Genomic DNA, 26,623 nt, shown 5'->3' with positions numbered 1-26,623 from the left:
AGAAAGGGAAGGAGGAACTACAGGCTAGTCAGCCTTACCCCAGTCCCTGGAAAAATCGTGGAGCATGTCCTCAAGGAATCCATTTCTAAGCACTTGGAAGAGAAGGTGATTAGGAACAATCTGCATGGATTCACCAAGAGCAAGTCATGCCTGCCTAACCTGATTACCTTCTGTGATGAGATGACTGGCTTTGTGGATGTGAGGGGACCAGCGAATGTAATATATGTTGACTTTAGCAAGGCTTTTGATATGGTCTTCCACAGCATTCTGGCAATGAAGCTAAGGAAGTACAGGTTGGGTGAATGGAGTGTAAGGTGGATAGAAAATGGGCTGGATCTTTGGGCTCAGAGTATAGTAGTCAATGGCTCAATGTCTAGTTGGCAGTCAGTATGAAGTGGAGTGCCCCAGGGGTTGGTCCTGGGGCTGGGTTTGTTCAGTATTTTCAACAGTGATCTGGAAAATGGGATGGAGTGCACCCTCAGCAAGTTTGCAGGTGATGCCAAGCTGGGGGAGTAGTAGATACACTGGAGGGTGGGGCTAGGATTCAGATCTCGACAGATTGGAAGACTGGGCCAAAAGCAATCTCCTGATGTTCAATAAGGACAAGTAAAGTCCTGCACTTAGGATGGAACAATCCAGTGTACCAGTACAGACTGGAGACTGACTGTCTAAGCAGCAGCTCTGCAGAAAAAGACCTGGGGGGTATAGTGGACAATAAACTCAATATGAGCCAACAGTATGCCCTTGTTGCAAAGAAGGCTAACAGCATACTGGGTTGCATTAGTAGGAACGTTGTCAGGAGATCAAGGGAAGTGACTGTTCCCCTGTATTTCACACTAGTGAGGCCACATCTGGAGTATTGTGTCCAGTTTTGGGCCCCCACTACAGAATGGTTGTGGACAAATTGGAAAGAGTCCAGTGGAGAACAATGAAAATGGCTAGGGGACTTGGTCATGTGACTTCTGAGGCAAGGCTGAGGGAATTGGGTTTATTTGGTTTGGAGAAGACAAGACTGAGGTGGGATTTAATAGCAGTCTTCAACTGCCTGAAGGGTGGTTCCAAAGGGGACAGAGCTAGACTGTTCTGAGTGGTGGCAGATCACAGAACAAGAAGCAATGGTTTCATGTTACACGTGATGCCAAGCTGGGATGCTAAAGGTGGTGTGTGTGGGCACTTGGTAGGATGGGGCCATGAGTGCCATGAGCCACCTGAACCCTGGAAACTCAACAAAGGAGAAGGGCTGGCTGTCCACAGCAAGCATCTCCCCAGTGCTCTGGGTGACTTTGCTCGCCTTGGGAATGCGCCCCCCTTTGTCCTTGCCTATCCCCCACTGGTCCAGGGTGGCCTGCCTCTGCTTTGGAGGATAGGGGATTTGGAGCGAGAGTGGGGCTTCTTTTTGGGCATGCTCCCACTGGTGCCAGGCTGAGGAGGAACAAGGGCAAGAGATGCTGCTTCCTGAGATGCAGCAGCATCTCTGCGGTGGTGAAAAGTTTCTTGTCCTTGCCCCGGCTGATCTGCTTTCGGCAGTGATGGCAGGTAGCATACCTGGGATCATCTGCTACCTCAGAATGATCCTACACTACACTACCCACTTGCTTCTCAGTTGTGGATGGGGATCCTGCATTTTCTTCCTCCTCAGCAGGCAGAGGCACAACAAAAGGAGGAGCTGAGCCACCTGCCCCCACAACCTCCTCCAAAGTGCCTTCCAGAAGAGACCTGCCTCTAGGGGAACTTTAAGGGGTGTGGAAAGAGGGTGTGTCTATGTTTGGCCGGGGAGGGGTGTGGGGAGGATCTTGCAGCTCTCTCTCTGCCCCCTCTTCCTCCCCAGCCAGAAGACCTGGCACCTGCCTTTCCAGCATGCTTCATAATGCTTGGTGTGCTACAAAATGTGTATGTATCTGTAATATATGCTGTGTTTTTCTGAAGTGCACAGTGACGACACACTGTCAGGGAAAACACAGAATAAGAGAGAGACTAGTTAGCTACTCTTAGCTACCAAGAGACTAGATAGCAAGCTCACAACAGAGAGAGCTCACAAAAGGCACTGATCACTTCAGACAGCCTTATATGCTGTTTCTGTGTCCCTCCCCCAGAGCAGTGTGATTGCAAGGTAACTCAGGAAAAGATCACAGTCACTGGCCAGCTACAGATGTCAATATCAGAGCATCTCTCTCCCTTCCCCACCCCCCAGTTTCTGTGTCTTGCATGTCTGTCTTCCGAATCTCCAAATATTTTCTGAATCAATTCGGAGGCTTCAAAATTGATTCAGACCTTTTAACAGGTCTCCCAATTTGATTCGGATTTGGAGATTTGGTCGCTGTATCAGGCCGTATCTCCTCTGAATCAAATCAGCTGCTGAAGCTTTGCACAGCCCTAGTTTATAGGAGCTGACTTCCTGGCTCATTGCGTTAGCAAAAGTGATACACATTCTGCTTTCAGTTTCCCTTAATTTTTTTTTTATCATTAGCATAAGTGAAAGTTAGTGAGAGACAAGTAAGAGTTGTCCTCTTCATTTCATGAGCAATACAGTAATGTAGAATAAAGATTCTCAGTAACTGTCGCTATGGATATGGACAGACTTACAAATTATACCAAGTTAAAAGGGGAAGAAAGGGAACTCACTGTGCATCAGTTGTTTTGTGAGAACTGTTCCATGTGTTTGCATCTATTCCATGGTATATAAAAACCAAAGCTACATTTCAAAAACAAAAATGAATAAAACCTCAGAAAAAATGCAAGATATTTAGTCTAAAAGAAACATTCAAACAATTTTGCTTTTTGTGATTTGTTTTTCTTCCTCCTCGACCCTTTCTTGTTTCTTTGTAACAGAGATGATTGTTGATAATCAGATTGAGACGGGACTTTTGAAACTGGATATGAAGGACAAGGTTACCTACACGCTGCTCAGGAAGCATCGGCACCAGACTAAGAAATCCAACCTGCGCTCTCTGGCTGACATTGGGAAGACCGTCTCCAGTGCAAGTAGGATGTTTACCAACCCTGATAATGGTAATGCAGAGGCCAGTTGGCTATAGCCTTCCCTTTCAAAGTAATCCACGCCAAAACTAACTCCGCTGCCATCGTATCATCATGCTTTTTCTAACCCACCAATAACGTATCAGGCCCTACTGAAAATGCTTCAGTTATGGGCTCTGAAGGCTGCTTTTGCCATGGCACATTGCTCTAACCATATCTTCACTGGACTAGTTGTGTGAACCCAAGGGGATACAGCACAAGGAGTCAGAGTAAGGGAAGGCTCTGAGTGAAACATACACGGATATAATTCCAGATGGTATGTGAGTGGTGATGGGTATTCAACATTAGCACATGCACGTAAAGAATGCCTGAGAACATAAAGGCTAAGTATCTGAAGTTTCTTTTTTTAATAGAAATACAGACTCTGCTTTTATGCATATTAAATTATTTACAGAAGGGATATGTGTTCCTTCAAAGTCGGATCAAATCTAATTATGTGGTAGTAAAAGCCACCACATTTTTATTATGCTACAATCACTGTCCAGTGTGGGTAAAGCTGATTTCCATGTCGCTTCATTCATCCTAAAAAGAAACATCATCCTACGAAATCCTCTGAAGGCCAGATTCTGTTTCATCCATTAGGTGTCTTAGTCCACTTACATGCTGAAGTACGATCCTATTCCATCCTGCTTGAGTCCCTGAAAACCAGTTAATGCAAAAAGTGAGTGGGTGCTCCTCCTCCTTGCTGCTTTTTTGTGACTCTGTCTTAAGGATCACATGATGAGTTAAAAAGTAGATGCATTAATAGATCTTTAGGACTTGAACAGGGTGAAACAGTATTGCATTTAGGTGCCTAAGTTGATTTAGATGCCCAGTAGATGCAATGGAGTCTGGCCTTGAATATATAAACATAGATGTGTTTGTGTGTGTATGCATTTGTATAGCTCTATTTTCACATATACTTGGAGGTATCAGCAGTGACTCCATAGTTACTAAGGGTATTGTGTTTCAAGATTTGCTCTTATCAAAGAAGCCTATTAGAAAACAGTACCCACAAATAACATTTTAAAGCAATTAGATAGCACGTTATGGCTTTAGATTTTGCAAACCAACACACAGTGTTGTATGAAAAACATCTAAAAGTTGATTTTTTTTAAAAAGCAAGCAGCTAAGGGCACGTGATCCAAACATTACTGCACTGGGATCAGCTGATGCAGTGTGCTTCAAAGTACATCCTAGCATTTCTTACTGTCATATTTGTTAAGTAATGTTTTTTCTTTCTTACTGCCCTTCTATTTTCAGGGCAGGTATATGTATGTGCGTGTGCATGCATGAGTGTGTGTGTGTGTGTGTGTGTGAATGGAATATTTATTGCTTACAATAATACCAATGCCTTGGCATTGCATTGTCATGGTAATGCCATAGTAACGCTACATTCAAATGAGTTTAAGTGAATTGTGGCCACTATGTGTGTAGAAACCCTTGTGATTATTTGGTATTACTGCATATAATGGTGTTATGACTAGGGATGTAGGTGACCTAATAGATACCCATTATATACAGAATGCGTATCCTCCTATAAAGGTCTTAAGTTTTTTTTTTTCTTGTTGCCTCCCCCAACATTTGGAATGGTCTCTCTTTTCTTCTGCACCAGCTTCTCATTTGGTTCTTCTCCCTTACTTCAGCCTTTCAAAGATGACGTGCCAAGCAAAAACAACTGAAAATACAAGATTTTGAGAGCAAACCACCAGCAGCTCGGCTGGTATGCTGCACACTGTGGGTATCTCTCAGTCTTAGACTGTCAGCCTGTGGCGCAGGAACGGTGTTCTCCTTTGTGTACTGCAAAAGGTTGAGTTTCCCTGCTGGCACTCACTTAAAAGCAAAGCAAAACAAAGCAAAATTACTAAAATTTTGTGAGCTGGCATCAGCAAGACAGAAAATACCTTTATTCTTTTGTAAAGCTTATTTGTTGTGGCTAAAGACAACCTTACTAAAAAGGGAGTAAGGTTCACTGGCTGCATTGGACTACAGCTTGAGAGACTTGGAATCTCTTCTTGGCTTTGGCACTCTGAGGTGTAACCAGCTGGTTTTGTGCCCTGGGCAGAGATGCCAAAGAATGGTGGAGGTATGTGCTGAACTGCTGTTGCTAACGACAGACAAGCTGTCCTAGTTACTACTGATGGCACTAGTTTGCTGGGTGACCTGGGACAAGTACCTTTGGGGTTTTTTTCTGATTCCCATTCCCCATCTGTAAAATAGGGTAATGGTTATTTACATAGTGTTACAAATATTAAGCTGCATTGCTTTGAGATATAAAGATGAAAAGAGCTGCATACAATCTAAGGGTTTTAATATTAGTTCTTGCTGTTATTTATTTTAATACTTAAATTACAAAGAGCAATTCATATCTCCTTTTGGATGAGAGAGTACCTTCCTTCCTGGATTTAACTGGGTGCCATGAGTGTCTGAAAGCATAATTTGCCCTTTAAATGAATAGAAATGTAATGAGACCAGTGTGAGTGCACCCATCTGTCATCATGCCTAACAGCAATAATAAAAGCACCATGAACGCAAGGTGTTAGTGAATGTCCGTAGAGATCTCTACTAGCTAAATGTTTCCTTTCAGTGGAGACATTTTGTCTGTGTGTTTCTTGGCACTTCCATACAATATTACTGCTGTGGTAGAGGTTAACGAGGATAGCAACAGCAGTTCCTCATTGCATTAGGTTTGTGCATTGCCTACTTTGCACCTCTCTTTAATAGGTTTTCAGGGTGGTTTTAGTTAGACAGCAGCTCACTGTTCTGCCTGCAGAAGTTCACTGCTGCTGTCCCAATGGGTAACCTCTCTTCAACTCCAAATTCAATTATTAGATGCTCATTAAAGATTATTAATAAATCAGCATGTTTTGAGGCTTAACTACATTACATAAGATATTGCACATCTGTTTAAACTTCAAAAATGTTAAGTAACTTACTGGCGCTTATTGTGCCATATCAATTTTTCAGAAGGCCTTGGAAGCCATGTTTTCACGTGTTTTACTCTCCTCTTAGACTGTGATGTTAAAAGCATGTTCTTTAGTAAATGCACTTTCTACAGTGTGACTGATGTCAATTGTCCATCTGCCACTGGATTTCCAATCTTTTTTGGAGACTTAAAGTGGAAAAAAGCTACAATAAATTTGTCTAACTCAGTGCATGTCAGTAACTTTGAGGAGAAGAATACGCCTTTCAGGATCAATGTGTGTCTGAATAAAGGCAAATTGGTGTTGAATTCCACTGGTTACTTCCACCTCTCTTAATGTGTCCTTTGGGCAAAATGGAAGTACATTGTGACTGTAGAGTTTTAGGAATGCAATTACTGATACACACTGCAATGTGACTGTGTTGCTGGGCCGCTGTAGGTAGCAACATGCTCCCTATAACCTGAGGCAGAAGTACCACAGCAACTCCTGGCCCCTCTCCAGGCCACTTGCAGTAGCCTGAACAGGGTTTAGAACAGCATATATAGTTTGTGGCTTTGGTGCTTCCCCCCTCTCTCCTTCTCTCCAGCAAGTGCTAATGCATGAAGTTTGTAGTCCCTTAGGGCCTTGGCACAGGTTGCCTGCATAATACCAAATATCTGTGGACTGCTGTAAAGTCATAAATTTAGGGCATGACATTTCATGTAATTTCAGACCTACATTACTGTGATTTGCCACTAGAGGACTGGCAAGAGCACAGAGCTCTGGAGAAGCAGCGTCTCCAGAGCAGCCTCTGGCTGAGACTGTTGCAGGTGCTCCATGCTGAGAGTAGGGCCCCCAGGGTTTCAGCGCAGAGCAGCAGGGGCTTCCCTGGAGCTCTCTGGTCTTGCTGAATTTGAGCTTCCGACAGTGAGAACATGTAGCTAGGGAAGCAAGCTTCCCTGGCTCCATGGTCTTTCTGCAGTTAAGTTCAGAGCAGTTGCTTTCTGCAGGGTGGGGAGTGGGAAACACTAGAGTTTTGGAGGGTAGGGAGGGGTAGAGCGCCTGGGATCTGTGCATCCTGGGCTGTTGGAGGAATGGAAGATAAGTGTTTTGACTCTCTTGACCATTCAAACAGTACAAAACAATAACCTGGAACAGCATGGGCAAAATGTTTGGTAGATACTTCTCCTTTTGAGTGGCTTATCTTTAGAACATTTAGAGGGTACTTAGGGCAGTTTAACACCCATTAACTAATGACTGCTCTCATTTTAAGTGCCTTTATGTCAGTTTTAAGGTAACCTGTGCCAAGGCTCTTAACCCCTCAACCTATCATTCCAGATTAGGGAGGTTCTGTTATCTGTCTTTTTGGTACTGTCTCCCTGGTGCTTTCATGCATCTTCTGAGAAGTTATTCATAGCACACTCTTTTTTTGGGAGAGTTCTTAAATGCATGCTCTAATCCATCCCTATTCAGGAAAGCACTTAAGTGAATGCCTTAATGTTTTTTCTGAATATAGACCCTTTCCTGAATTTCAGCCTAGTTCATCAGTCCACAGTGGTTCTTTCACTCAGTAGCCGAGTAGAGATTCTGGATCATTTGATAGTCAGTGGGCATGTCTACACAAGACGCTTACTGAAGAGTAGACTAATTCATAGATTCATAGATGCTAGGGTTGGAAGGGACCTCAACAGATCATCGAGTCCGACCCCTTTCTTAGGCAGGAGAGACTGCTGGGGTCAGATGACCCCAGCCAGATGCCTATCCAGCCTTCTCTTAAAGACCCCCCAAGGTAGGGGAGAGTGCCACCTCTCTTGGAAGCTCATTCCAAATTTTGGACACCCTTACCATGAGGAAATTTTTACTGATATCTAGCCTAAATCTGCTCTCTGTCAGTTTGTGACCATTGTTCCTTGTTACCCCAAGAGGTGCCCTAGTGAACAGAACATCTCTGATCCCTTGCTGCGTCCCCCTAATGAATTAGCTCATAGTAAATGTCTTGTGTTTACATGTGCTGGGTCATTAAGCTTTAGTAAACTAATTAACTCTGCAGCAGAGTAGTACTTGTAAATACAAATACTATCCCGCTGTGGAATTTTTTACTCTGCAGCAGTGTATGTGTAGATGCTAACACAGCAGGTTGGGGCATGAGAGTGCTTCAATACAGGGGCTGCCTGCTGGCTCACCCTGTACTCATGTCCCAGTTAGTACCTCCTGCAGCACATTGAGCCAGGTTGAAGTAGCCCCGGGCTGGCAGGCTGATCCCGTTCCCCTCCTTCCCCCGGCCCCCTGCCAGCCAAGGCTTCTCTGACCTGGCTTAACATGCTGGGCGAATATGTAAATGCAGCACCTGGGAGCAGTAAAGTGTCAGAGTTTATTGCATTACATTAATATGCACGTGTACACATGACCAGTAGGAACTCATCTGCATCTCTATTAAGAGTGAGCTCCTTTTCCTCTGTGTGTAGCTGTACTTCTTCAGAATCGTTCATCTAGATTTCTGACTAAGTTCTTCCCTGCTTAAAATACTAATAGGCTTCAACTTACAACTTTATTAAAAGCCTGTTCATCAAAAACACTTTAAAAACATTATCTCTGTTCACACAACCTATAGGCTAAACTACTTAATGGCAGAGGAGTGGTTTATAGCATGTTTGCTGTGAGTGTAAGGAATGCATCAACAATTGTTATGCTTCCAGGCCCAGCTCCTAAAAGAAATTTGGGTGTCTAATACCTTTTTCAGTGCCCTAAAATCAGTGAGATTTAAGCGTGTAAATTATATGCCTGTTGTATGGGGGACTGGGAAGAAGCAGCTGGCTTTCAGATTACTTATGTTGTGCCTGTTGTATGGATGATAGTAGTTTGGAAGCAGAGATGTTAAAATAACTACCTTGATTACAGCACTTGGAAAGTGTTGAAGATGACAGCAAAGTGACTTGATACCAACAATGGAAAACTTGCTTCTCTTCCCATGTTTTATTTTACACTGCAAAATGGCTTTATTTTGTATGGTGTTTTTCATACAACCTGTTTCTCAAGTTCCTTTAAAAAAATAAAACACTAGGGACAGTTGAGTAAGAGTATCACAGGGGAAGAGACAGAAAAGGAAGAAAAAAGATGTGTTCAAGTGTAATTTGAAAAGACCAGGAGAATTCATCAGCTGCTCTACTACAAAATGGAGAATGTTCCTATGGTACTAATTGGTGCATCTATACAGGTGTGAATAATGGCCTGGATTGTCAGTGTTGACTCTTTAAAAAAGTGACCCAATTGTTTTCAAAGATATTGGTCACCTGCAGCTTCCATTGGTTCTACTGGGGAGCCTGGTCAGCTCAACACCTCTGGAATTCAGGCTACCCGCTGCTTAGATGCCTAAACCTGGTTTTAGAGGCCTAACTCTTTAGGTTTGCAGGTCTGAAAATGTTGGTCATTGTGTGGATTGACCTGCAAGGTGCAGAGCTGTTGGGTGAACTTAAGAAAAGGGCGTTTGTGGGAAACTGCCCTGAAAGCTGTTGTTTTGAACTCTGTGTATGTAACAATGTACATTTTCAAACTCTGTTTCCTAACTCACCTGCTTGTGCAATTCCTTTAGTTTTTTTTCTTTTTACTACTTAACTTTGCTTTCTTCCTTTACCTTGCTGCTGCTATTGGCTCCTGCTGTTTTCTGCTTGCCACGCTACTAAAGCACGCAGCCCACTTGAGAGTTCAGTGCCCTGCCTAGCAACCCGCACCTTGGATGATGAAATTCAAGTTCAGCGCAGCCCAAGCATGGGATGGCTAAGTAAGTCAATGTTTTGGGACAATTTAGTACAATGTGGGGCAGTTTAGTGCTCCTGACTATTCGTTGCCATGTTAATCACCAGAGAGTTTGGGGCTCCTCTCTTTATAGAATAGCTGCACTACTCTCCATCCACACTTCTCCTAGCTGCTTCCTACTGCATGTTCCATGCTTTTTTTTCCAAAGGTTCCTTTCTTCTCATGGTGAAAATGGTAATTCAGTTACTGTTTCCATCAACTTGAAGAGAACAGTGAAGTTTGGAAGATCATAGGATTGTCCTGTTCCTTTTCTCCCAAAGTTGTCATCACCAGGGATCTGGGTTTTCCATTTGTGATGGAAAAATGTAGTAAAACACAGTTTTTCTCATTTTAAGGAGAAAAACCTGAATTTCCTCTTTTTAAGAAAGAGGTTAAGGCAGGATCTCCCTTTTAACCAAAAAAAAAAAAAAATGCAGATTTTGCATTTTGAAGGAGAAACAGGTGGATTTTTCACTTTTGAAAAGAGCTCTCTGCAAGCAAGGGCCTGGGGGGAGCGGGAGGAGGGTGGTCAGGCCAGGGGGCACCATGTGCATGGTCATATATGCACATGGGCACCGGGCAGCCTGAAGAGGAGTTCCCGCAGCTTCTGCAAGTAGGTTGGGCGAGGGTGGGGAGGGGAGGCAGAGGATTGAGGCCCCCATAGGGAGGGAGGAAGTTGAGCAGTGCATGGGGCTTGGGGCCTGGGGCCATGTGTTGCCTGCCACAGGGCCTAGGCAGGGAGTGGGACAGCTGCAGGCAGCTTGTCTGGGGGGCACCGGGCAGCCTGAAGAGGAGTTCCCGCAGCTTCTGCAAGTAGGTTGGGCGAGGGTGGGGAGGGGAGGCAGAGGATTGAGGCCCCCATAGGGAGGGAGGAAGTTGAGCAGTGCATGGGGCTTGGGGCCTGGGGCCATGTGTTGCCTGCCACAGGGCCTAGGCAGGGAGTGGGACAGCTGCAGGCAGCTTGTCTGGGCGGTGGCCGGGGGTGGTGGGGGGAGTGCTGGATCCCCAAATTTGTGCACAGAACAGGGGCAGGGGTGGCTTGCCTGCTGCAGGCTTGGGCTCCCTGCCCTGCTGCCCTCCCCCGGGGCCTCTGTCGTCCAGTGGGCAGGACCCAGCATGGCAGGACAGAGCGGGATGGGGAAGCTCAATTCTGCCACTGCAAGCCCCATGCTGCCATGGTGAGGTGTGCTCTGCCCGCCTGGCAGCAGCAGAGATGGTGGTGCGGAGTTGTGCCCCTCACTGCTGCTGGGTGGTCAGGGAGTGCATGGCCGTGGCAGTGCGGGGCTCATGGCGGCAGCAGCACCAAGCTTCCCTGCCTGGCCTGATTCTGCTTTGCCTGCAGGGTCCCACCAGCTGGGCCATGGAGGTTCCGGGGAGGAGGGCAGTAGGGTGGGAAGCCCGAGCCCACAGCGGGTAGCTTGCATCCCCCTCCCCCCGCAGGGCTCCGCTCTGGCCGTGCCACCTGTGAGGGAGGGGGAGCTAGGCTCTGCTTTTGACTTGGGCCGCAGCAGTTGCCACTTCCCACAGGCGGCAGCTGGGACTCAGGCCCCCTCTGGCAGGGCTGGGGGGGGGCAGGGGGCTGGGGTTAGGGAGAGAGGGGCACTAGCAGGGCGGGGGGGCTGTGGCTTGGAAGTGAAGGGCAATGGCATGGGCAGGGCACCAGCATATCAGGGCTGTTCAGCACCACAAAGTGGTGGGAATTGGGGGGACAGCCGCAGCTGGACCCATGTCCTGGTGGCCAAAGGGTGCAGGGGGAGCTCTGATTTTCCAAAATAACAATCCCAAAATAAAATGCCAAAATGTATGGGTATTTAGAATTTATTTTACTATAGTGATTGAGGCCCTGGAAGGCTTCATAATTGCTTTGAAATTGTAAATGTATCAATAAAACTGAGAGAGAGAGAGAGAGAGAGAGAGAGAGATGGATGTTTGAGGTTTTTTTAATCAGAGAATTTGCTATGTTTAAACAGAGAAAACCAGGATACCTGGTCATCATCATTTTAAAATTTGAATTATATCCCAGCTACGTACTTGAACGTTGCCTTTTTTTCTCACTCTTTTCTGTTTTTTCTTTGTCTGAGACAGCATTGCTTGGCTTTCAAGCACATTGCCTATGCTATATACATTTGGATATCAAGGCATGATTGGGTAAAACGGTGTTGATTCAGGCCTGCAGTATTGTCCTCTATAGATTTTGAAGGGCTAAGTTTTGAAGGGCTGTAAAGCACCCTCAGTATCTCCTGTATTTTGTGTCCCAAGCTTCAAAATAGCAGTGGGGGTGTTTTAACTAAAGCTCGTTCAATGAGCTTCAGTTAAAGCACCTCCATTGCTATTTTGAAGCACAAAGACACTGAATACATGTGATGTTGAGGCTGTTGGAGCGTGCTAATTAGTATGCTTCAGCAGACTCAACTAATCGAGTTTGCTCTGATGCGTTCTAATTAGACTGCATCAGAGCAAGTGTTGGGCATGTGTATAGATGCCCTTAGAGGCTTGGCTGGGTAAACATTTTTCAGCTAACACTTTTTTCTGCCAATAAAAATGCTTATTTGGGTCATTTTAAACTATCACAAATTCATATCTGGTTTTCCAAGTCATTTCAGTCGAAAAGACTTGAAAAAATAAAGGTGTAATTTTGACATTTTTAAACAAAGTATCAAATTTCTATTTGAAATGGTTCAAAAGCAGAAATATATTTCCAGTTTTATATTTTAAAAAAGTATAGGAAAGCTCATAAATGTTATTTTGGGATAAACAGAATGCTTGACCTGAAATAATTGGGTGGGGGAAAGGGAAGGGCTGTCAGTGAACCAAAACCAAGCAGTGTTACTGTCTACTTACCTGGGCAGTTTTTGCTTCTACTGACTACCTGCTAAGTGGGGCTCTGTATTTTTATAGTATGTGGATTTTCCATAACATAATGATGTTTTGATGTTAGTTTATTTTTTAATATTTTATAAACAAAATTTCTTCACCCCCCCTTCATCCTGACTAGGTTGCCACTCCTCCCCCTTTTCTCTTCAGCATGCATTCCTCTTTTTTCTGTAGTATTTTACACAAATTAGGTCTCATCTCTGTGGGTTTTTTTTTCCCCGAGTGAACAACCTTCTTCTATATGCCTCATGTAAATGTTCTAAATAAAACCTCCTAGCAGTGAGAAACAATCTCTTGGATATTACCCCTTAGCTCAAGGATATGTAGTTTGTTTAGAGATGCCTCTGCTGTTTCTGTGATTACTCCCCACAGCCCTGCTGAGAAATGTGAATCACCCATGCACTTGGCATGCACCAAAGCCAGTAGTGAAGCTGCCTTGCCGCTGCTTTGGAGCGCTGTCTCCTGCATGCTTGAGAGTTGGGGGGAATAAGTGAGGGGTGGGGGCTCAAGATGGTTTCCCTAGCTCTCATTTCCAGGGTCAGTATATACAGAACAGGAATGGATGTGCAAGGGTTGTGCATCTCAGAGGTTCTCCTGGGAGTGCTGTGGAAGTAGTATAGATATACCCTTAGTGATTTAAGGGTAGGTTCACTTTAGTGGGAGTGGGGAAGAGAAAATTTGATCCAGTACCTGCCTGAACTACCAAGACTGGGTGTGTTTTGTGGGATGGATGGAGGTTGAGAGATGTGCTCCTGCTTTCTGCTGCCTCTTTAGGGTTTCTATTGAGGTGTAGGGTGGGAATTTTATCAGTGGAGGATCTGGAGAGGAGACTGGCACCTTGCCTAGCTGCCATGGTCATGCCACCTCCTTGATAGCCCTGCTTATTTTGGGGGGGTTGGGACTGGTCCGGACCAGTCGCACAGCCCTAAGTCAGGAAGCTGTTGCAGGGGCATTGGGTGCATGAAACAGTTACTTGTTTTGCTTCTCCTTACAGCAGTTTGTGTCCATGCTGCAGCAGCATTTGACAGTCCATACTAGCTGCATCTTGTAGTTACCACATTCTGGGACTCTGAAAGCATCAGTCTGGTTGTAGTCTTCCATTACTCAGGAGCTGTTAGATACATTTTAAATGCAAGACTGTGTGTAATGGGAGTTACAACAGTGTTACAGATGCAGTGCATGCAGTTGGCTTCTCATCTACATTGGAATAGACTGGGGGCGGGCAATTATTTTGGGCAGAGGGCCGCTTAATGAGTTTCGGTGAGCTGTCAAGGGCCGCATGGGTAGCCCCGCTCCTGCAGTTGCCCCACCCCCTTGTTGCCATCTTGGGACCAGAAGTCCTGCCCCCTGACCTTTGCCACCGGAAGCCCCACCTCTGACATTTGCCACCAGAAGTCCCTCCCCTTGCACAACTTACCAGGTAGCAAGGGATTGTGACCCCTCTAACATCCTGCCCCAGCAGTGGGGTTTCAGGGGCATCAGACCTCCCCCAGAACTTTCCCCCTACCTGTGCCAGCTGCTCCCAAAAGGAGGAGGCTCTGCTGCCACTTCTGCTGGTAGTCGGGCTCACTCCATCCCCAGCAGCACCTGGTAGGCTGGCTTCACCTGCATGCTGCTCCGGATGGGATGAACCCGGCCGGGTCTGCACCAGCCAGGAAAGGCGGCTTTCCCCCTGCCTGCACCAGTCAGTCCTGAGTAGCACACGGCTCCGCCACTGCTTCTGCTGCCCGGTGCAGACCCAGCTGGGCTCCTTCTGTCCCCAGCAGCACATGAGGAGCCGACTTCAGCTGCATGCCGCCTTTCCTGGCTGGTGCAGACCCGGACGAATCTGTCCCATCTGGAACAGCACACGGCTGAAGCCAGCTTCCCATGTGCTGCTGGGGATGGGAGGAGCCTGGCCAGATCTGCATCAGCCAGCAGAAGTGGCGGTGGAGCTGTGTACCGCTCGGGACTGACCAGCGCAGGTAGGGAGAAAATGCAGCTGAGCCCCTGCTGCTCCAGCTAGGCTCATCCTGTCCTGAGCAGCATGCGGCTCCGCCACCACCTCTCCTCCCTGGTGCTGACTGGGCTGTCAAAGCTTGTACAACATCTTAGACTACTGTTGCATGCTGATGTGAAACTAGGGAAAAAGTATTGCAAACTCAAGGTGTTTCTGTGTTAGATGGAAAGCTGGGCTTATAGAGTAGAAGACCCTGGTCTATGCCCTGACAGCTATATTCAGACAGTCTTGTGAGGAGCTCCCTGTCTTCCAAGTACTACATATATTTTGTTAGGCTCTGATACTCATATTTGCTGTGCAAAATGAATCTAATGTGGACAAGCTGAAGGTATAAGAATAGCAAGTGAAATAAGTGCGTCTTATGCCAAGTGAAGTCAGAATGAACAACTGCATTTGGTAGAGGGTGACATTTCATTGTTAAGGATCCAGGAAAGTACACATGCACCAAGGCTGAATTTTGCCCCCAAGCACTCAAGTGTCATTGGGAGGCAATAGAGGAATTGTGATTTTGTTGGGAAAGAGAGGCAGGAATTCTGCTTCTTTTGCCCTCATAATTTTCAACCCGTCACTCCAAATTTTCTAAAAGTTAAAAGTGATTTATTCTTGAAGCTGTTGCTAAGTGTAATGAGGGAGGACTCCTGGCTTAGTTTCCTGCAGTGTTTTAAAAACATAGGGATTTGGCGCTAGATCTTTCTTCTGATAGCAGCCAATTATGATGGGAATGAGACTGTAGACATTGGGAACTGTGTACCTGTCAAATCCTTTTGTGCGAGGCAGAGTGACATGATAGTCAAATCAGGTAAAGAGGTGTTTAAAACAACATAAAACACAGTTAAAGGAAAAACAATAAACAGTAAAAACAAAGGTTCACACTTGTGCTGTACAGTAAGTGGCAGCTTTATTTGTCCCTCATTTTACTGTTGGAAATCTTGGCTGCTGTTTAATGGTGAGGTTTGCCAACTCATGATTGAATTGCTTGCATAATTTTTTGTTGGAAAGTGAGCGCTTTCCTGCTTGAAATAAAAATGTCAAGGTTAAAGGCAGTCTGTTTTTCCTTGTGGTCTGGCTGGTCTCTGACTGGAGTAAATCACTGTAGTTTTGCAAGTGGTTACACTCTAGTTAGGACTGAGATGCTTGCAGCGCTTCATGGGGCTACTTCTTAGAAGCCAATTTCGGTGCAGAACCTGGCTACCTTTCTAGGCACCAGATCCTTCTGCATTGAATTCAGTGGGAGTTTTGCCACCTATTGAAATAAAAGCAAGATTGCAGAGCCTTTTTTGAGCAGTTTCACTAGGCTAGAGCACAGCAGTAGTGCCTCAGTAGTTATGCTGCCCCCAACTGTAGATGTCAGAAAACCACAGTTAGCATCAGTCTTGTCTCTTGAGCCAAAGCAATCTCACCATGAGATAGGATCTGGCTCAAGAAAAATAGATTACATAAGTTAGTCCACCAACAATGCCATCTTTATGCCAGTGCAGTTAACAGGAGAGGGAGGTATACCATCAGCAAGTAGCTTTTCCCTCAAACTACACACAGCATAACTCTTCCAAATACTTTAAATGCTTTAAAGGAGCACTTGTCAAGTTTTTAGGGTTTTTATTCTCCAAAGTTTTCTTGAAGCCACTCAAGTAGATGCCTCTCTAATTATGTGGCCAGTTTCTCACATAGCATTTCCCATCTTATGCACAGGCACACTGGAAAAATTTTGCAGATATGTTGGTATCTTCAAGGATAACTTGGATGATATTGGCAGGAGAAAAATATTGGGGTTCACTTTTCATAGCAACTGTCTAAGCAGCAGGCTTACTTCATTATGTCTTTTCACAGCATCTGATGAAGTAAGCCCATTGCTTATGAAAGCTTAGGCTATGCCTCTGTGATTTAGTCAGTCAATAGGGTGCAAATCTACCCTGCCTTCTGCCTAACTTCAGACTAACATGACTAACTACCTCTCTTTTGATGTTTTGGCCATTCTTGTTCAAGTTAGTGATAAGTTACATGAATAATTTTAGTTAACACTTGATTGCTAAAAGGAGTATTCATAGTCTTACTAACACAGCTTCCCATTGAAGAAACAGCTACATTATGAAGTCCAAATCCTTTTTTGCCTCCTCCAAAGCAGGCTAACTATATGTGGCTGGGAGTCTTTCATCCTGAAAGGAATGGTATATGTTTATTGATATAGAATGTACATTTAAGGTTAAAAGTATGGAGATAAAAAGCAAACTAAATTAGGAAGTTTTCTAAGACATAACAGAACACGTAGGAAATCCTTATTGAAAGTCATTTAAATTTCTGAAAGTTGAGAGGAGAAGCAGCCTGTTATCATCATGAGTTAATGTGCCGTTCAGACATGCTAGGATGCTGGAAATTTAAAAAAATGTCTGTACATCTTTATATATACAGTATCTGTGTCATAGAATATATATTATATAAAGCAAGAGGATACAAAGCACTAACACCTGCTGTATTCCACAAAATTGTAACTGATTTTTACTTCCCTATGAGAAAAGGGGCTGGAGAATATTATTGCCCTCTTAACAAAGTGTTATCAGTGGCTCAGTCTAATTGTGTGAATTTTTCCAGGTGGTATGGGAATGGTTGTATGAGATATTTGAATATATTAGTTAAATATGCACATGAGAATCCAAGCTTAATGGTTGTTTGGTAAGTGTTCTGATGGCAACTGATTCTGAGTTGTACTGTAAGTTCAAAATCTATTCAGTGCTGGCCAGCTTGTTAGTGCTCTTATCCGCACCAGTGTCTTGAGTCATTTTATTTGTGGCTTTAATTGGACAAATACAACATGCTAAACCTTAAAATATTATGAGTTCGAATTTCAAAGCAGGTCAGTTACCACCTGGGCACATAAGTGGAACAATCCAGTTTTCCAAAGTGCGCAGTACCTGCGAGCTCCCATTGTTCTTGTTAGGAACTGGTGAGTACAGTTCTCTATTTGCAAATCTGGCCTTTGCATGTTGGTTTGAATAAATATCCATAAATTAAGGAAACTTATCTTGAACCACACAGCAGCCTAAAATCTGGTCCACGTGGCTTCGAAATCTCCCAGCAGTAGTCTTTTTGAGTATTTTCTGTTCCTTCATGATAGTCAGAAAATGTTGTGATAACAGCCCCTCTTGCTATAGTGCAAAACTTTTGGTTCTAGATGAAATGAGAAAGCCTCTAAATATTTCACAACTAAATCATCTTTGAGAATGTAGGACACTTGTTTCTGTTGTCATCTCTCTTCTGCCACTGTTTTTTTTTGTTTAGGGGTTTCCAAAAGAGTTCTAGAAATGAGTAAGGGTTTCAGTTAGTTCTTATTTTTCCATGTCAGATACTTGTCTCTAGTACAGTGTCTGAAAGCATGGGATTCAGCTGGAAAAGCTGTTCATAAGGGTGCATGCAATAGTTATCAAGTTGTGCTGTATTGGTTGCTGCTGGAGTACATTAATGACCATTTAAGGATGAGAGCCATGTATCTAGCTTCTCATTCATTTTTTGAAAGAAAAGTGTGAAGTCCCTCACTTGAGTTGTTCTCTATTGGCTGGAAAATAGCTAAAATATCTGTGTCTGTTCAGGATATGGGATCAGGAAACCTGTTGTTTATGACTGACATCCAGCTGTCATGCATGCAGTTTTGTTCAGCAGATCTCAGAATTAGCCTTAGGTTCATAGGCTCAGGTTAATAAGGTAACACTGAGAGAAGTAGTTTTTATTGTGCAGCATCAGTTAATGGTGTAGATTCCCAAGATGCAATATTAAACCAGCTACTCACACAGACTGCTCAGAGAGCTCCCTATCCCATTAGGGAGAGAGGGATGTTATTCAAGGAAGGGACCCTAGTGAGACATATCCCAGAGCAGGGTTCAAACTCTCAGTGGTTTCTGGAAACTTAATTCTGTCTCATATATAACAGGGGGATGTTTGGAGAAGACACTACCAACCTATAATTTCTTTCTACCCAATGTGCCATGTTCAGTTGTGTAAAGCAGCCAGCCTCAGGGCCTATAATATTGTCCACTATGCCCCCATGCCTACATTCATGAAACCCTTGGGTACATGGTGCTGTAGCCTGAGCCTCTGTTCTTTTGGGTTGTAACAGATGCTTTAATTGGTATTGACCTTGTCCTTACAGGCAGTCCAGCCATGACTCATAGAAATCTGACTTCCTCCAGTCTGAATGACATTTCTGACAAACCTGACAAAGAGCAGGTAAGCTTCCAGTTTGGACTTTGTTTGATGCTGTGCTGGGAAAGAGGGGTGTAGAGGGAGGAGGTAGGGTATGCTGGAGGGAGGATTTAAACACAAGACCAGAGTGCAAGGAACTGGTAAGGAACTGGATCAGGTGCTCCTCAGATCTGACCAACAAGATGCCCCAGTTAGAAGCACTGAGTAGGATAAGAGGCAACTGTGGTACTGCAATGAATGCAGCTAGTGATGGGTGGTAGTTGGATAATAAGACCTCTGGGAGCAATGATGCCGGCTTAGTGGTTAAGCCCAAAGTGCATTATCATTTTTTTGAGAAGTGAATGGGGCATATCCAGTTCCTGAAGCATCTCCAGCTGTCCTCTCCTTGTTGAAATGCCTTGTATTACGTAAGGTTCCAAACCATGCTTCACAGCACAGTGTGGGACCAGGGGTTGGCAATGTTTTCTGACAGGGGGCTGGAATGACCCAGCTTCAGTCAGAGGCAAGTGAGAAGTGTGTGTGTGTGTATGGGAAGGAGTAGGGTTGTAAGAAAGCCTTACCCATTCTTTTTATTTCTTGAAAGGAAAATGAAGGCAACAATTCTGCATTTAATAGGGAAGATTGTAATGTTTTAAAGTAACCCAGCATAAAGAACATTGTAATCTTGCTACTCATTAGTAGAAAACTAGACTGAAATTATGCAACAAACTTTCAGTTCTTTGTAGAACAAAGATAACAAATCCTGTATCATCTTGAAATATTTGTGAAAGTGCCAAATGAATCCAGAGCATAGTTTATTTTATTCATTTAATTATAAAAATGAATGACATAATCAGTGCTTTTAAAAGATTAATACCAATGTGGATCAGATTTGAAAATGTCTTTAAATTTTTGATGTGCAGCAGAATTTCGTAGGTGCAGTGTTCATCAGTTTATAATGAAACACTGGTAGCTTTAAATAACTGTGTTGTAAGAAGAAAAAAAAAAAAGAATATGCTTTAGTTAATTTGCTGACTTCCTCACTCTGAACTTTGCACAAGGGAAATTTGTCCTGTAAGCAGTTCGGAGTTGGCCCAAAAAATCACCATAGATCTCAACTTCAGTTACTGATTGATACTTCCACCATGATAAAGTTTGTGATGTTTTGATGGCATCTGGTAATTTACTTGAACAGCACTAACCATGCAGTCCAGGAAGCAAGGAAACAATGGTGACAGATGGAAAGAGACTCGGTTTTCTTGTTTTGACTTCAGTGTAACAAGCTTTCATTATTTTAGTAGCCTGTCTGAAAATCTGTAGGTTAATAAGACTGTATGTTGAAATCCGATTCTACTTTGAGAAAGAGTCTCCTCCATTTCATATTTGTTTGTTTGTATATGTCAGTTGTCAATCTGTCTTTAAATCAAAAGACATTGATATTAGTTTATGGCTGTGTTGCTTGGATCAAGACCTGATTTTATGTGACCTTGCAAATAAAAAGGGAAAAATTGTGTTTGAAGGTTTAAAAAAAATGGAAATGCTTTAGAAGCTTGGCCAAACTTGTATGCTGTTTATCCCGCCTATGCACCTCTTTGACAATAAAAACTTTTCTAGTAAATAGTTTGATGCAGCTAATACGATAATCAGATTATACCTAGACCTCTGGTTAATCTGGGGGTGGGCAATTATTTGAGCTGGAGGGCCACTTAGCGAGGTTTGGTGTGGTGTCACAGGCCAGGTCAGCACTCCCCCTTCCTTTCCCTGCAGCATCTCACCAAAGCTTCCTAAATGGCTCTGTCCCCGGGGCCTGACCCTGCGCTGTCACCACCCAGTGATAAAGACCAGCTGGGAACCCGCACAGGCAAGGCATGCTCAGCTGAGTGAATGAGATGGGGCTGTGGGTGGGTGGGTGGGGAGCAGCACCCAGGAGAGAGGGCAGGCAGGGCCAGGGCTGGGATCAGGTTTGCATAGCAGTGCCTATGGCCAGGGCAGAAGCACGATCCGCTTCCTGCATGCCTCTGCCTATGGAACTGGCGCCTGTTGCAGGGATGTGCAGGCAGTAGATTGTGGCTCTACCTTGGGCCCTGGACCCATGCTGTCACCACCTTGTGATTCCAAACCTGGCCCTGCCCCTGCCTGCCCCACTGCTCCCTGCCTGCCTATGCCCCACTTCCATCTGCCTGGCCAAGCACGCCCTGCCTGTGTGGGTCCCATGCCAGTCTCCATGGAGATCTCATCCACCAGGTCTGGTGGCAGAAACTAAAAGTGGCAGCTGGAAGGAGCCATTACTGTTGGGGCTACCAGGAAGTGAGTCCAGCTGGCACGCTGTCTCAGCTCCATTGAATAACCTGGGGTGGTGGGACTGGCCACATGAGCCATGGCCTGGTCTGCCTCTTGCACCTGGGCCGGGTGGGGTCAAGAGATCTGCAGAGGGCCGGATAAAATCCCTTGGCAGGTTTTGCCCACCCCTCAGTGAATCAGTCTTCCAGTAGGCTCTTAATAGGCAGAAAAATACCTGGAGAAAGCTAGAAATTCCAGAGAAACATGTATACTCTTTGTTCTCTGTTCACAAAGAAGTCATCTGTCCTTCTAAGGACATCTTATAGTTCCCCCACTTCTTTACCCCTCCCCACAAAGGAAGCTTAGCATCAGACTCTATTCCACCTATTAGACCCCTAAATGGTCTTAAGCAGCGAAGTGTGATGCTGTTCCACCATGCTCAGATCTCTGAAACATGATAAACCCAATGAGTGGGTGGAACCCTGTCCTACTTGCTACTTTTTTGTTGTTGAGTTCTAAGGCAAAGATGACAGCATGTTGCAAATTTTTTTTTTCATGAACTTGAGCAGGGTGCTACAAGATCGTACCTAGACATCTAGGGTGCAGAAATGCAGCTCCCCGCTGCAACTGAGAACACTTTGCAGGAAGTGATCTGAATTACAACGATGCCCTGGAACAAACAGAAGTTCATTGTTGGTTCCAGGGAGGAGGGGAATCTAGCTACTGCCTGCAGCTGACAGCCAGTTTCCCTTAGCAATGGCCTCTACTCCCTGTGAGACTGCAAAGTTTTAAGAATGGGAGGTGGGGTGGGAAAGGGAGCAGAGGGAGCTTGTTCTAGGGGTTCCCCAGCCAGCCCTGGAGGGTGGGTGGGTGAGTTAGAGCTCCGCAACCCCGGGGGGGGGGAGTCCTATACACCTGCTCCACCCTTCAGCAGGGGCTAAAAAGCCCCCAAACCAAACTCCCTCTGCTCTCTTTCCCCACTCCCATTCTGAAAGCACTAACAGGCTTGGAGGCAGCATAGACAGAAGTTACAGAAGACTCTCTGTTTTGAAACTTCTTCATCTGACCCTTCATGCAATGTGGGTTTGGATTTTCACTCAATCGGCCATTTTTGAAGCTGCCTGCAGCTGCGTACCTGTGTTTCATCGTGGCTATAAACTGCTTTCTGTGGCCAGATCAGATGAAAATTGTCACTTCTGTCTGCCCCTAATTGATGGAGTTGGATCTGTCCCTTAATTGGGAGAAATGTGTTTAAGTGATTGTGCTATAGCCTCAAAAAATCTCTTTGCACAGAGAGGCAAAGGCCCAGCAAGCTATTCCATATTACACAAATCCTAACTCCAAGTAAGAAGACTGTCCTGCTTTTAGGGCCTTGAGTTGCTCTGCCTCCTTTGAGGGTGTTAGCAACCGAGTTAATTATTGCCAACTGTTCCTTGTGACAGTAGTGGCCTTAAGGGAGGGCAAACCGGGCGGCCATCCAGGGCCCCACACTTTATAAAAATAAAAATTAATTACACTGAATGTTTGTATTATCAATATTGTATGAAGGTACTTTCATTGTAGTTTCATGGATAGGGCAAAGTGAAATTGAGATCGAAAATGTCCAACTTGCTTATAGGTCATCAAAATTAAGCCTTTAAGGGGCCCCGAATGACTCTCTTGCCCAGGGCCCCAACAACCCTAAGGCCACCACTGCTTGTAATACAGACACTCGTAAAATAGAAACTAGGCACCTGCATTACATTCTCTATGCCAGTGCCTTTTGGTAATGTCACACTGACATGGGAAAGGCTCCTTATCTAACTAGTCAATCCTGTAAACCAGTAGCTCTCAGTCTTTTTCTTACTGGGGTTACCCTGGTCTGCATGCTACATATTTGGGATTCCCTTCCTAGCAATTGTAATATTGCTAGGTAGGGTAGCCTTGGCTCTCAACTCCATTCATGTCCCCCAAAAGGTGTTTCGCTCACCAGGTTAATAGCATCTGCCTTCAGTCACACAATCTTCCTATTTCTCTGCCATTCTTGTTTGGAGACTCTTTCCACTGACAGCACACACACATGCATGCTGTCACAGGATTTGTGGTTTAAGGGAGGATTGTAACTATTTCAGATACTTATTTAATATTTCTAATACACTGAGAGGTTATATAAACATTACCTGGGGAGTGGACAGATTAAATTTAAAAGATGTCAGGAAAAGTCACTCTAATGGAAAGCTCTCTGCATAAGGGTAAATATGTTGGCATGTCATTAAAGTGCACTTTGATGCTTTTCTCCCCTTGGAGGCTTCCTGACTCTGGTGGCAGTGGTTAAATGTGGTCATCTGGGCACAGCAGCTCTCAGATGACCAAGAGGTGACATATTTTCACCTTGGAAGAGATTGCTGCTGAAAGAGGCTGTTTGCAGTCATCTGATTAGGGGTACTAAGGGCATTTATATACATGCATTTGTCTGCTCCGATGCGCTGGAGATCTGGTGCATTGGAGCAGACTCAGTTAATCAAGTCTGCACCGCATGCGAGCTGCTGCGCCTGGCACTGCATCGCATACATTGGTATAAATGGCAAAATGCCTGTCAACACTGAGAAAATGGTGGTGGTGTGTTTTTGAACTAACACATCTTTGATGTGTTTTAATTAAAAAATGTGCTTTTGTCATTTTCTCAGTGCTGATGTGCATTTCTCCATTTATACAAATGCACATACTGCAGCGCCAGTACAAGCTTCTGGACAAATGCCGTAAGTGGCCAGAACTTCAGCTACAAGGGCAAAAGAGCACTGAGGCAGCTAATACTATCTGTAATGACAGCAGGGGCTCCCACTGTCACAAAAAGCAAAGCTGAAGTTAGTGGATTGACCAGAAGAAAAAGGCTTTAAAATTCAATAGCACCTACCCCTGGTCAGGAAATGGATATGTTCCTCCTGAAGAATGGTATTAAGAACTATTCCTTGGGGCTGATTTCCATGGATTTCAAAGGGTCTATCTTTTCCCACCCTGGCACAAGGGTGGAATGAGGAAATAGAAGAAGCCAGCTACTGCCCAAATGCAGGAGCAAGGAGAGTGAGTTGAAAGCAGTTGGTTTGCTCTCACCCACCCTGGAAAAGGAGAGAGGAAGGAGAGTAGAAGATGACTCTATAGTTTTTATCTGTTGAAACAGGCATACCTCTGATGCAGATGTTGCCTTGATTTATGCACCTGTTTGATCTTACACCCTGTGAGCACTGCTGTTGTGCTCAGTGGGATTTCTCACAGCCCATAGAGTTGAATAAATGTGAAAGTTGTTGCAGGACTGGGGCCAGAGATGGGGAGAGAACCTGTCTGCTTTGATAGACCTGACCTGAGGCCCAATGTTTTGCTAAAATGGTAGGTAACAATGAGATTTTCCTGGGTTGCATCCAGCAGCCTGTTTACCTGGACCTTAGGCAAGGTTTCATTTGATGCCGCCTATCTGGTATTGATTTATGACCTCCTTCTCCTCCACCTCTCCCCATGTAATTGTTGATTTCTGTGAGAGATACTTTTTCAGAATTAATCTAGCTGTTGGCTAACCATGAAGTCATTCTTAGAGAGAGAGAAAATTATGTCTTCTTCTCTGGTTGAGGATTAGTGTGTGGGAGGGCTCAAGGCTAGGTAAAAAACACTCAGCCTGGCAAACTCTCAGAGGCATGGAACCAGTGCGCATATTCCCCAGCCTGTAGCATGGTGGATGGGCAGCTGGGGGGACATGGGGAGAACCTTGTCTGTGAGGAGAAAAAGGAGTGGTAGCAAGTTATAGAACAGGATTTTACAAGAGTTCAGCATTGACCTCTCAGCTTCCGTTCAACTCAACAGTGGGAATAGGTCTGGGCCAGTGTTCAGTTCTGCTGAAGATCCCAGCTATAAATCTCTTTTTTCCAATTGCCGTAACTGTGAAACCCTTCCCCTTTAGTATGAAGTGTTCCTATACTTAGTCCAAGCCCCAAAATGACCTTTGAACTACTGAAAGCAAGTCAGCCATTTGAGAGGGAGAGAAGCCTGGAGGAAGGAGGGGGAGGGATTGGAGGAGGGGTGAGGGACAGCCTTTTCCCTATCGTGTTAAAAATAAATAAAATCTTGATTTTTTTTTTTTTTTTTTTTTCCTGAGTCCTATACCAGAATTGGCTGAGTTATATAATTTGATGTGTCGATAGTTTCATTCAAGAGGAGGCACATAACCCTTTGTTGTGGATGAAATTTGTTTGGATTCAGTTGAGTTAAGAGCATTGTAAATGATATGCTGATGTGTTACAGCAGAAGTATTCGGAGGTGCCAAGTATGTGGGGGCCCGAGGACCCTGCCCACCCCGGGGAAGAGGGCTGTCACCTAAAATGCATAAGCTTTCCACAAGTCCATCATTTTAGGCCTCCTTCCCCTCCCCCTCAGCAAAAATAAAAGTTGGCTCAGTGTCTGAGAGCATGTTACATGGGTTGGAGGGTGAGGCCGCACCAATCACATGCAGCAGGTGGAGAGAGGGTGACAGCCTCTCATTTACACAGATGTTTGGTGATGTTTGCGAGACACTGATGGCTGGTGAAGAAACGGGAATAATGGGAAATGGGAAAGAAAGGTGCTGCTCAGCTGTGGGAATGAAAAGGAAGTAGAAATGTGTTCAATGGGTTCATCATGACTTGAAAAGGGGTCTGGGTTGAGGGGTACTGAAAACAATTGGCACTATGTTGTATTCAGATGGGCGACACTAGCCTAGCCTTACGGTAGGTTTCAATCAGTATGTTTTGCCCAATATGGGCCATGTGTTTTACAGGCATTCTCATTGTGGGCTGTATTCACTTAACTTCATAATTGGTTTCTATTACTAAGCACATGCTGCTTCTGGCAGCAGTTTAATGATAGGCAGTGTATCTCAGGAGGTTTTCTTGAATGCCATTATAAGATGAGGAACTCTTTCCCCTATGCTGACTGGGGGAAAAAAATCTCATTTTATATTTGAGTAAATACAGTTTCAGAAGTTGGATTTATTAGCTACCTACCAATTGTAATGTATGATCAGTTTGATTGAGCATTACTTCTGATTTCATCTCCTTATAGCAGTATCCATGGATAAAACTCTAACCTTTAGATTTTTATCTTGTAAATGTTTGTGGGGATGAAATGGGACCACACCTGAAAATTGTAACAAAAAGAACCTTTCCAAGGCCCCAAGTCAGAAACAGGACTTAAACACATGCTTAAGTATGGAACATGGCAGGACTTAAGTACATGTTTAAAGCTAAGACCATGCTCAAGTGCTTTCCTGAGTTGGGAGCCAGATCAGTATATCTCATAGAAGTCATCTGTAGTTGAACCAATTTTATGGTTCTTTAAGGATCTGGGTGGTAAAGTTCCTCTTAGATAACTGTAGAATAACTTTGCACTTTTTGCTGTCATCTTATCTGTGGAAAACAAATCACCTGCATTTATCACCACTTCGTTAAAAAAAAAATCTTGTCCCTACTTCAATGATTCTTCTCCCTCCTTCTCTTCTAGCACAAACAATGTTTTATGGACTCGAGGTTATTGACTACATATGATAAGCGGTTAGATTAGCGCGTATATCTCAGAACAGGTTGTTGAA

At 44.5% G+C, this 26,623-nt stretch overlaps 1 protein-coding gene across 1 annotated transcript in view; it reads left to right on the top strand.

Moving 5' to 3' along the window:
* Positions 1 to 26,623, top strand: part of SLC4A4 (solute carrier family 4 member 4) — a 307,465-nt gene that overhangs the window by 149,645 nt on the left and 131,197 nt on the right. The window contains exons 6-7 of the mRNA XM_006018773.3: positions 2,830 to 3,009; positions 18,722 to 18,798. Coding sequence (XP_006018835.1) covers positions 2,830 to 3,009; positions 18,722 to 18,798 — 257 coding nt within the window. The remainder of the gene's footprint in view (positions 1 to 2,829; positions 3,010 to 18,721; positions 18,799 to 26,623) is intronic.

Source organism: Alligator sinensis, unplaced genomic scaffold, assembly GCF_000455745.1.
Source record: "Alligator sinensis unplaced genomic scaffold, ASM45574v1 scaffold222_1, whole genome shotgun sequence".
Lineage (NCBI taxonomy): Eukaryota > Metazoa > Chordata > Crocodylia > Alligatoridae > Alligator > Alligator sinensis.
Note: the sequence above shows the minus strand (reverse complement) of the source record. Positions and strands in the feature narration are given on the sequence as shown.